The 13,340-nt window shown below is 36.7% G+C and overlaps 1 protein-coding gene across 1 annotated transcript in view; it reads left to right on the top strand.

The window, feature by feature from the left end:
• Window positions 1–394: 394 nt before the first annotated feature.
• LOC118761283 (zinc finger protein 62 homolog) overlaps window positions 395–13,340 on the top strand; it is a 31,943-nt gene continuing 18,997 nt past the window's right edge. The window contains exons 1-2 of the mRNA XM_036499059.1: window positions 395–547; window positions 9,398–10,529. Coding sequence (XP_036354952.1) covers window positions 9,731–10,529 — 799 coding nt within the window. The 5' untranslated portion in view covers window positions 395–547; window positions 9,398–9,730. The remainder of the gene's footprint in view (window positions 548–9,397; window positions 10,530–13,340) is intronic.

Raw genomic sequence — 13,340 nt, forward strand, 5'->3', positions numbered from 1 at the left:
GCACTAAAAAATGACTTTAAATTTGCTATAATAATATTCGGAGTGGTTTATGTGATCGGAAATATAATTTCGGTGTTCAAGGTGTCACGGTGAGGAATTTATCAGGACTTTGCTATTAAAAAAAAAAAAAACACAGAAAACTTTACAAATATAAATAAAGTGAAAGTATACAAAAATAAACATCATTTTCCATCTAACTGTTAGTTTTGTTTCATTTTGAATTAAATGTATTTGGGGTAACCAAAATGTTTTAAGAGCTTTTAGTCCGGCCCCACATCAACCAGGCTGTCTGCTTCCTCACTGATAGACATGTGGGAGTGTAAACTATGTCTAGTCACATGACCAAAACTGACCAATAGAAATGCAATACTTCAACTTCCGTTGTAGCTCTCACCACTTTCGTTTATGGAATTCGTCGTCATCGTTATTTATAAATAATTGCACAACTTATTACCCTATATTAATTAATTATTACCCTATATTAATTAATCTGTATGAACACGACGGCACCTCACCAAGTTTCCATTCACCAAATTCCACTTCTCAGGTAAATATTTCGCTTTTATGTCTTATCCATTACGTCGGCCGACCACTGTCAACGAATTTCTCTGAAGTAGATTTTGGCAACATATTTATTGCTAACAATTGGTTTTGCAGTAATAAATTGCTTTCTGTTTTGGTACTACATGAGAACAGTGGTCCCGGTGCGCGCACTCGCGTCGTCGCGCTTCCACGCTAGCTAGTCGTGACTAGTCGATCCTACAACGACTAAATATATATATATAGTAAATAAATATATATATAGCAAAGTAAATAAAACACAAAATAGATAATTTTGGATCTTTTCGGATTTGAACTGCAGTGTTTTTTCTAGCGGTGTCATATGAAATTGTCACCCATAATTATGACCCTAGTATCGATCTATTGCATTTCAATCTCTGTTAGGGTTAAGGGTGGGGGGAAGGGTATCTTTTTTTTCTTCACAAATGTAAATAACCAACCCGGTAAAATTACAGATTAACACCCGCACGATTTTCACTAAGAAAAAAAAAAAAAAAACTCGGATTTTTTGCGTGGAATCAAGTACCCTGACCGCAAAAACAAAAAACGAATTTTTTAGATACCTTTCTGCTTTTTAAGACAATAAAGTGTTATTGGAGGGAAATCTGGCTGCTATTTCTAGCTGCCTTAATGACAACATAGCGATTTACAGATAAATGAATTAATTACTATTTTACAGAATAAAATTAATGAATTAATTATATAAATTAAATAATTCTTGAAAATTAATTAATATTAATAATATTTTTTGAACAAAGTAAATAATTTATAAAACTTAAATAATAATTTTTTTTACACAAACGCGAACGTATATAATTTGTGAAACTTTTTTTTTTTTACAGACGTATATAATTTGGTAAACTTAATGAATTAATTTCTTCACATCATCATCATCGTTTAACGTCCGTTCTCCATGGACGGTTCAACCGGGGATCTGGGAAGCCAGAAGGCTGCACCAGACTCCAGTCTTATCTGGCAATGTTTCTACAGCTGGATGCCCTTCCTAACGCCAACCACTCCGAGAGTGTAGTGGGTGGTTTTTACATGCCACCCGCACAGGTGCCAGGCGAGGCTGGCAACGGCCACGGTCGGATTGGTGCCAGTCGAGGCGGCTCTGGCATCGGCCACGATTCGGATAGTGCTTTTTACGTACCACCAGTCAAGGGGTCCTGGCATCTGCTGGGTGCCACACTTGCCCCAACATGTCTTTGCAAGCAAAGGGGGTTGGCATGGGTGCCTGTCGTTGGATGAGGTTCGATATCAACTTCGCTTGCCTCAACAGGTCTTTGTGTATAAATGTATAAATTTTTCGCACTAAATTCTTTCCGTAGAATTTATCAAAAAACGCGCAAAATTATTCCGTAGAATTTATCAAATTAAAAAACGCAAAATTAATATATTTTTTGAAATTGCAAATTATTTAGAATATAAAACAAATGAAGTTAAATTTTTAAAATAAATGTCATATACTTATACTCTGTAAGGTGCTGTGTTCACACTTCAATTTACTATTTTCTAGAAATGTTGCTTTTCTAATTGAAACCATTTTTCTCAAGCTCCATTTAAAAGTCCATCATGTCTCTTGAACCAATTAATGTTTCTGATCTCTCTCTCTGCCCCCCTCTCTATCTCAAACTAATTTTGTGTAGATGGAGGTGTGGGTGGGAGACAGATGAACGATGTCTCATTCTCTGATATATATGTATATATATATATATATATATATATATATATATATATATATATATATATATATACATATATATATACTAGCAGAATTGCCCGGCGTTGCTCGGGGCTGAATTGCTTGAAAGTACTGTTAATGATTGCACTGAATTATGATGATTATTCAGGCAAATATTGATATAAGTTTACGGTGGGAGATAAGGACTTAACGATCAAACGTGTTCCATTGCATTGTTTTGGGGGAACCAAATTTCTGATGATCATTATAGGAGCACCAACTTTAAGTTTGAGAAAGTGTGGTGGTAGTCCGGGATGCTCAAAGGAATTGAGTACCTCTATTGGATAGTTGATGACGTCCTCTGGGTCAGGAGTTGTATCGATAGACTGATATACATAGACTTCCCCAGGAATGAGTTTTAGCATTTCATCATTAATATGGTGAACAGTTTTATTCCTCGGGGCCAGTATAGCCTTTTTGCCAATCCAATCCATATTCTGATAATTAGCTTGTAGATCTGGGAACACTGCATCTCTGAGATCAGAAGGCGTCTTAACAATGGTACAAATGGAATCGATGGCAATATTACCATTTTCATCCCCTGGTATTTTGCCTTCACCAAGTGCAAGGAGGGTGTGAGGAAATGCTGCTGATGTGATATTACGTTGCATATGAGCACGCATATTGGTGTGAAGTTTGAGAGTTACTTCCCTTTATTAAAAAAAATATGCATTAAAATGGAAAAAAATGATGGTAAATTATTTGTAAAATCATAGACTCATCGTAGACGCGCGCTAATACCCAGAAGGGCTCAATATGAATCACGACTATAAGATACCCGGTTTTGGTTAAACTGCATTGCAAAATGTGGGAGTAGTTAGGAATCTAAATCGGAGTAGACAGACACACAACCTTTCTTTTATATATAAATATTTTCGTCCTAAAAAACTTTGTATGGATTGAATGGTTACCTCTATGGAAATATATACACGCACATTATACATACATGTGTGTATAGATGAATATATAAATACATTTAAATATCTATATACACTTTTGGGCGATCTTTGTGCTACTTAGAGATAACTTTAGATCTTATTTTCGTCCTAAAAAACTTTGTGCAGAGTGAATGGTTACCTCTATGGAAATATATACACACACATTATACATACATCTGTGTATAGATGAATATATAAATACATTTAAATATCTATATACACTTTTGGGCGATCTTTCTGCTACTTGTATATACTTTAGATCTTATATTCGTCCTAAAAAACTTTGTATGGAGTGAAAGGTTACCTCTATGGAAATATATACACACACATTATACATATATCTGTGTATAGATGAATATATAAATACATTTAAATATATATATACACTTTTGGGCGATCTTTCTGCTACTTGGATATAGGTCTTATATTCGTCCTAAAAAACTTTGTATGGAGTGAAAGGTTACCTCTATGGAAATATATACACACACATTATACATACATCTGTGTATAGATGAATATATAAATACATTTAAATATCTATATACACTTTCGGGCGATCTTTCTGCTACTTGGATATAGGTCTTATATTCGTCCTAAAAAACTTTCCTGTCACACAGTCACGCACACACACCCTCACACACACACACACGCACACACACTCACACATACACGTTAGCTTACAATTTTATTTATATATTTGCGTGTCTATGTGTGTAAAGTGGAAGTGGGAATGTAGAGTGAAATAGTCACTCACTACAGAAAGTGAATTAGTTTCACTTTATTCGTTGCACACTGTGTGTGTGTGCGTTTGCGTGTGCTGTATCCCACACTAAGAGAAGCATTTGACTCATACACCACAATGTGAGTTTTCTCTAAATTTTGCTTAATTGGGGTTGAAATTTTAAAAAGTGGACCTGTCACGACCCGATGCATTCTACTCTTAAAAATGCTAGGTAAATTGTAATTGAAGAAATCCTATATTGTAGATTTCTATAAGATACAAAGGGAGGCAGATAAAATCTGCCTTTTATAATAAGAGATATATCGTGGCCCCTACCTGGGACGTAGTCGGTCCACCTGTGCATACCTTCAATCTTGTGACACTTGTGAAGACCTGCTGAGGCAAGTGAAAATTAAAACAAATCAAAATAGATGAACATCAATGGAATTTGTATCTTTGTGGTACCAGTGCCGGTGGCACACAAGAAAACCATCCGAACGTGGCCGTAGCCAGTACCGCATCGACTGGCCTCCGTGCTGTGGGCACATGACAAACACCATCCGATCGTGGCCGTTCGCCAGCCTCATATGGCACCTCCGCATCGACTGGTCTCCGTGCTGTGGGCATATGACAAACACCATCCGATCGTGGCCGTTCGCCAGCCTCATATGGCACCTGTGTTGGTGGCACATAAAAACACCATCCGAAGACCTGGCAAGACTAGTCAGGTCATAACCCGTGGCCCCTACCTGGGACGTGGTCAGTCCACCTGTGTATACCTTCCTTCTTGTGACACTTGTGAAGACCTGTTGAGGCAAGTGAAAATCAAAATCAAAATAGATGAACATCAATGGAATTTGTATCTTTGTGGTACCAGTGCCGGTGGCACACAAGAAAACCATCCGAACGTGGCCGTAGCCAGTACCGCATCGACTGGCCTCCGTGCTGTGGGCACGTAACAAACACCATCCGATCGTGGCCGTTCGCCAGCCTCATCTGGCACCTGTGTCGGTGGCACATAAAAACACCATCCGAGCGTGGCCGTCTGCCAGCCTCTTCTGGCACCTGTGTCGGTGGCACATAAAAAACACCATCCGAGTGTGGCCGTTCGCCAGCCTCGTCTGGCACCTGTGTAGGTGGCACATAAAATCACCCACTACACTCTCGGAGTGGTTGGCGTTAGGAAGGGCATCCAGCTGTAGAAACACTGCCAGATCTGACTGGCCTGGTGCAGCCTTCGGGCTCCCCAGACCCCAGTTGAACCGTCCAACCCATGCTAGCATGGAAAGCGGACGTTAAATGATGATGATGATGATGATATATATAATGAACCATTTCTTAAACCTACACGATATAGTCTATAAATTTGGGATGTTTTTGAAAGATAATATATTTTGTCATCAGAATATATATACTTTCTCACACTACAATTAAGATATATTTATTTTAAATCGTTCATCTTTTCCCGCCACAACAAAAATTGGGCACGAAAATTTTTCTAAATATCAGCGGAATGAACAACTGAGATAAAGAGGGGGGCAAAGAGAGATCAGAAAAAAAAATTAGAACCTCACACCACCACCACCACCACCGCCGCCACGTAATTCAAAGTTGTTCATTTTGATATGGCTCAAGAGACATGGACTTTTAAATGGAGCTTGAGAAAAATGGTTTCAATTAGAAAAGCAACATTTCTAGAAAATAGTAAATTGAAGTGTGAACACAGCACCTTACAGAGTATAAGTATATGACATTTATTTTAAAAATTTAACTTCATTTGTTTTATATTCTAAATAATTTGCAATTTCAAAAAATATATTAATTTTGTGTTTTTTAATTTGATAAATTCTACGGAATAATTTTGCGCGTTTTTTGATAAATTCTACGGAAAGAATTTAGTGCGAAAAATTTATACATTTATACACAAAGACCTGTTGAAGCAAGCGAAGTTGATATCGAACCTCATCCGACGACAGGCACCCATGCCAACCCCCTTTGCTTGCGAAGACATGTTGGGGCAAGTGTGGCACCCGGCAGATGCCAGGACCCCTTGACTGGTGGTATGTAAAAAGCACTATCCAAATCGTGGCCGATGCCAGAGCCGCCTCGACTGGCACCAATCTGACCGTGGCCGTTGCCAGCCTCGCCTGGCACCTGTGCGGGTGGCATGTAAAAACCACCCACTACACTCTCGGAGTGGTTGGCGTTAGGAAGGGCATCCAGCTGTAGAAACATTGCCAGATAAGACTGGAGTCTGGTGCAGCCTTCTGGCTTCCCAGATCCCCGGTCGAACCGTCCATGGAGAACGGACGTTAAACGATGATGATGATGTGAAGAAATTAATTCATTAAGTTTACCAAATTATATACGTCTGTAAAAAAAAAAAAGTTTCACAAATTATATACGTTCGCGTTTGTGTAAAAAAAATTATTATTTAAGTTTTATAAATTATTTACTTTGTTCAAAAAATATTATTAATATTAATTAATTTTCAAGAATTATTTAATTTATATAATTAATTCATTAATTTTATTCTGTAAAATAGTAATTAATTCATTTATCTGTAAATCGCTATGTTGTCATTAAGGCAGCTAGAAATAGCAGCCAGATTTCCCTCCAATAACACTTTATTGTCTTAAAAAGCAGAAAGGTATCTAAAAAATCCGTTTTTTTTTTTGTTTTTGCGGTCAGGTTACTTGATTCCACGCAAAAAATCTGATTTTTTTTTCCATGTGAAAATTCCGGGGGGGGGGGTATTGTTACTCCCCCCCACCTTTCCGGACCAAAATATGGGATTTGCAGCATATTAGGAGGTCAGGGTACTTGATTCCACGCAAAAAATTTGAGTTTTTTTTTTTTTTATTATTGAAAAGCGTGCGGGTGTTAATCTGTAATTTTACCATAAACCCAATCTCTTTCTTAAACAAGGAACATATTCGTATGGCACAGAATGTTTTCACCTCAATAGATGCCATTGATTGGATGAAATTGCCGAAATGCAAGAAATTAAAGAACAAATATCTTACAAACTATAGAATTTTCTCAATAAAGCCAAGAGAAAAAGATATTTTATAAACACATTCTACCAGTATACGAAGTTTAAAAGTGTTTAGTTACGTGGAAATTATTTTAAAAAGCTGCCGTTCAAACCGAAAAGATCCATAATTTTTTACACAAAGTAAATAAAACACAAAGTAAAGATCGACTAGTCACGACTAGCTAACGCGAGTGCGCGCACGGGGATCACTGTTCACTAGTAGTAACTTCTGTTTCACATTGAAAATGAAATTTTACCGAAGAAGCAGTAATGGTTAATGTTTACATTATTATAATTTCCGAAGGATTTGAATGCAAGATTCATTCAAAACATCAAAAACAATTGAAAGGATAAAAAAATCCATCTTCGAAGAGATTGGAATTATAAAATTTACTTTATTTTCATGTGCAGCATTCAATAGACTTTAATTAATGTTTCTTTTGGGTTTTCTAATGTATCAGAAAATGTTAAACCGAAACAAAACCGACGAAATAACTTGCATATATTTATATGATCCTACTAGAACATAATAATAAATAATGAAATTATTGTATGCAATGCTCAGTGCGTATAAAGCATATACAGTAATGTACAAATGTCTGGGAAGTGAACAGTGTATAACTCAGATACATGCTTGTGTGTGTATGGAGGGGAGAAAATCAGGTGTAGTGAAGGCGAATCTCAGGAAGCATGGAAGTTTTGAAGGATGCAGTGTTCCGACAACTAACAACTGATGCCGGCAGTTTGTTCCATGCATCAGCGTGTGTATGGAGGGGAGAAAATCAGGTGTAGTGAAGGCGAATCTCAGGAAGCATGGAAGTTTTGAAGGATGCAGTGCTCCGACAACTAACAACTGATGCCGGCAGTTTGTTCCATGCATCAGCGTGTGTATGGAGGGGAGAAAATCAGGTGTAGTGAAGGCGAATCTCAGGAAGCATGGAAGTTTTGAAGGATGCAGTGCTCCGACATCTAACAACTGATGCCGGCAGTTTGTTCCATGCTTCAGCAACTCTCAGCGTGAACAAGTGTTTCCTAAAGGCATGGGAGCTGTGCTGTTTTCTGACTTTGTAAATATGTCCACGGGTGTTAGACGGGTGGAGTTTGAAAAGTTGCTCAGAGTTATTGTTTGTAAGATGGTTTATACTTTTATGGTGTCTGCCAAGTCAGCTGCCAGACGGCGGAGTTTCAATGTGTCCATGCCCAGGGAAGTAAGGCATTCAGAATATGGCAAATGCCTGATGGTGGGTATTCTCTTGGTTGCACGTCGCTGAACAGCTTCCAGATGATTAATATCCTGGGCGAGATTGGGGTTCCAGACCGGTGATGCAAATTCCAGGTGAGGTTGCACCATAGCTATATAAAGCCGCAGATAGGTAGCCGGAGAGCGGCTCACAAAGGACTTGGTGAGTGATGCCAAGACACCCTCAGCCTTCTTGGCAATTTTAGCAATGTGTTTTGTCCAACACAAATCACTGTCGACAATAACACCCAGGTCACGTTCACAAGAAGACTTTTTGAAATTAGTGTTGTGGAAGGAGTAAGTAGACGCTGGGTTTTCCTCCCAAAATGCATGGTGGTACATTTGTCCACAGCCAGCTTGAGTTGCCAGTGCATGATCCACTGCTGGATTGTGTCCTGTTCTGATTGCAATGAAGATCCATAGTGTGTAGGATCTGACCTCTTTATTTCAAGGTACAGCTTGATGTCATCTGCATATTTCAGCACTGTGGCATTCTTTAAGTTGGCATCTATGTCATTAACATATGCAACAAATAAAAGGGGGCCAAGAACAGATCCCTGTGGTACACCAGATGTCATCTCATAGGGTGATGAGTGTTGTCCTAGAACTGTGACAACCTCTTTTCGGCCGATAATAAAGGACTTCAACCAGTTATAGAGTTCGTCTCTTACGCCCAACGCAGAAAGTTTCACCATAAGTCTTTTGTGTGGCACAGAATTAAAAGCCTTAGCAAAGTCCAGGTAAACAACATCCACCCAGTATCAGTGATTCGGGTTCCTGTGAAATAACCATATTTTAGTCGTGACCAACTTGTCAATAGTTTTAGATAGTCATCCTATATTGTTTAATAAAATGAAATACTTTTTATATAGATTAAATATGTTACACGATATATTGATTGGAGATCCACAGTTAGGAATGGCTTCAAGTTATTTCTTATTGCAACACTTATAACAAAACAGAAACTAAAGTTGTAGTCTATAAAGTATGTAGATGTCATTTTGTTGTGAGGTTTAATTTTAACAACATTTAAAAGGTAAAATTTAATTGTCCACATAAATGTTTTATATTTACACTTTATCCTGATGGAATGTAGTAAAATATTGAATCTCTTTTTAAATACCACTTACATCTTATAATGTCTCTATTATTTCAGCGAATCTAATGCAAATGGCATACTTGAAGTACATCATGAGTTTTTATAAAGTTTTAAAGACTAAAAGAAGATGTCACACAGAATAAATATCACGTTGCGTATATAAATCTACGGTAGAATTCTAAAATATTTCCTCTGGATGTCATTGGGAAAATTTCTCTCCCTTACTGTCTGAAACATATACAAGACAATTTTGTATATGTGGTTATTTACAAGTTTGAAGATCTTTGGATATTGAGAAGAAATTATAGTTGATGGAAATATTGCAGTGGATATATTTGTTAAAAATATTGGGAAAACATATCTGTATATTGTGATGAGAGAATAAAAATTATGGAAAATAAATTATGTGAAATCCAGTGTAAAACAGTTGATTTTCCTGATGGAATACTGAAAGAAATTGGAAAAACATACCCCTGTGATATATGCAAGAAGTCATTCACTCAAAAAGGTCACCTAACTACTCATAAACGTATTCATACTGGAGAGAAGCCATATCATTGTGATATCTGTGGTAAATCATTCTCTCGAAATGGTGATGTAACTATACACAAACGTATTCATACAGGAGAAAAACCATATCACTGTGATATTTGTGATAAATCGTTTTCTCAAAGTGGTAAATTGACTATACACAAACAGATTCATACAGGAGAGAAACCTTATCACTGTGATATTTGTGGTAAATCATTTGCTCAAAGAAATGGCTTGACTGGCCACAAACAAATTCATTCAGGAGAGAAGCCATATTGCTGCGATATTTGTGGTAAATCGTTCTCTCGGAATGATCACTTAACTGTACACAAACTCATTCATACAGGAGAGAAACCTTTCCACTGTGATATTTGTGGTAAATCATTCTCTCGAAATGAGCACTTAACAGATCACAAATACACTCATACAGGAGAGAAACCATATCACTGTGATATTTGTGGAAAATCATTCTATCGAAATTATCATTTAACTAAACACAAGCACATTCATACTGGAGAGAAGTCCTGTCGCTGTGAAATCTGTGGTAAAGCATTCTTTCGAAATGGTGACTTAACTACTCATATACGCATTCATACAGGTGAGAAGCCATATTCTTGTGATATCTGTGGTAAGTCATTCTCTGGAAATGGTGACTTAACTATTCACACACGCATTCATACAGGGGACAAACCATATTCTTGTGATATCTGCAGTAAATCATTCTCTCGAAATCATGACTTAACAACTCACAAACGTGTTCACACAGGAGAAAAGCCGTATTGCTGTGATATTTGTGGTAAATCTTTCTCTGAGGGAAGTGTCTTAACTACTCACAAACGCATTCATACAGGAGAAAAGCCATATCACTGTGATATATGTGATAAATCATTCTCTCAAAGATCTACTTTAACAAGCCACATACAGATTCATACAGGGGAGAAGCCACATCACTGTGATATCTGTGGTAAATCATTTTCCCGAAATGGTGATTTAACTACTCATATACGCATACATACAGGAGATAAACCATATTCTTGTGATATCTGTGGTAAATCATTCTCTCGAAATCATGACTTAACTGCTCACAAACGCATTCACACAGGAGAGAAACCATATTGCTGTGATATCTGTGGTAAATCTTTTTCTCAAAGATCTAACTTAACTAACCACATACATATTCACACAGGAGAGAAACCATATCACTGTGATATCTGTGGTGTATCATTCTCTCGAAATGGCGATTTAACTAAACACAAACTCATTCATACAAAGGGAAATCCTTATAACTGATTTGTGGTAAATCATTCTCTTAAAAATGTCTCTGTATGTGCATGAAAGTAAGCTTATGAATGAGAAAAACCATTCTGTAGGGAATGTCTTCATCATCATCTGAGGAAGTGTTGAATGGAATTTATTGAGACAGATTTTCTAAGGCCAGATGTCCTTCATGACCAATCGTCATTTGTTTCAGAGCAAGGTAATATTTCCCCATAGCCAGTCTTGTTTGCACAGAATATTGGTAATAAATGATGCTTGTTTGACTGACATCATTTACAACTATCACACAAGGTCAAGACAAAGCAACAACTATACACTTACATCTATTTGTAATAATGAAGCCAAAGGACTATTTTGAAAGCATTTAATGTGTTTATATCTGCATAATATATAACAGAAGCTACATCCCATTGTGCAAGAGATTCCTTTTTCAAGTGTATTAACTGAGGAAGGCCGTGTGTAACGGCAGGTATTATATTTTATGCAGATCTGAAACATGCATATCAAATGCCTTCAAAATATGAACACATTATGTTTGACTTCATTGTTACAATTTCTACACCTTGGTGCCAGTTTAAACTCACCTGTCCTGACTCCAATTACATGCATTTGAAATAGTTTGTTACGTTGAAAATTCTGGCACTGTGCATCACTCCTAAGTATAACAAACACACACATATGTCAAGTATTAACAAAGAGAATGGAACACTGCATTCTATTACACACTACGACAATTGTTTCAGTACCATTTTACTAGAAGATATGCAGTAATACATCATATCAATATTATTCCAGCAATTGTTCGGGTATGTCAAGAAGGTTAATACATAAATTTTTATATACAGGAATCCCTCACTTTATGGAAGCAATGCATTCCTGAAAATTTGGCTATAACACAAATTTTTCCTATTGATTTATATATTGAGATTGTGTTCCTACAGACTTTATTTTTAGCAAAATAAAAAACAAGAAAACAGAACAAGCAACATTATCACATTTATACATGAAAATTACAATTACTAAACACAGATACAACATCGATACAGAAGAATACAAAAACATTTCAAGAAGAATATGTGAAGAAATTAATAAGAATCAATATTATAAGAGTCCATTCTTACCACAAAAGCTGTTAGCTACTGTGTGAGGGGTGGTGGTAGGATGAGCGTTACTAGGAGGATGAGGAACACCATTTACCATCTTACAGTTCATTGTCATAAATGTCAGCTTGAGGGATGAAGAACTTATCCAAAGTTGTTTGTTGTTGATGATGTATCATCTCTTTGTACAGCTCAGTATAGGATCTGAGCTTATTGTATATTCTTCTTGTAGTTTTTATGTTACATTCACAATTAGGGCCATTAGCAGCAAAAACCTGTAGACCCTCCTCCAGTGCCAACTCATTAGCCAATTTAAATGGCAATGGTGGAACTTTGTCTTATCTGTATTCCCAGTTTTTTTCTAACAACATCAACTCATTCGATAAACTTTCTGGAACACTTGTAACACAGTTACATCATCCACTATGACTTCTTCAAATCCTATATCCTTTTCAAGTGCAAAATATCTTTTTGAATTTGATGTATACTTACTGCTTGAGGAAAAATTTTAATGTCATGGATACAACCTGGCCATATTTACTATTCAAAGTTTAGCCATAATTTTTGTTGCCATTATTCACCTGTATTCATGTTGAATTTCTTTTAGAAATCTCTAACTATAGGTTTATCCTTCCTGTGAATTGCTTTCATAAGTTGTTTGAAAGTTCTCATAATGTCTTGAAGTCAGCTGTCACACCTTGATCCATTGGCTGGGGCAAAGAAGTTGTATCTTGGGTAGACATTCTATAATGCATACATAAGAATAGATTTAAATATGAAATAGATGTGGCACAAGTGTAATAAATGTTATTCACTGCACATGCTTAACGCTTATTCCATGTGTGTTTGCTTGTAGGCTGTGATTTGGTGTGGTGGTGTCACCATGTTTGTCTATGATTTTCAAGTGTTTTCGCAAATTAATCTCCACCATGCTAAATTGCAACCTACCAGCAAGTACACACAGTGTATACATTAAATACATATGCTGTGGTTGATAATGTTTATTATGCAACTACTGATTCTGTTTCATATTTCAGCCAATCAGGCATCTCTGCATTCACACACTATCAATAGTGTTGCTATTCCTACTG

Source organism: Octopus sinensis, unplaced genomic scaffold (assembly GCF_006345805.1).
Source record: "Octopus sinensis unplaced genomic scaffold, ASM634580v1 Contig11478, whole genome shotgun sequence".
NCBI classification, from domain to species: domain Eukaryota; kingdom Metazoa; phylum Mollusca; class Cephalopoda; order Octopoda; family Octopodidae; genus Octopus; species Octopus sinensis.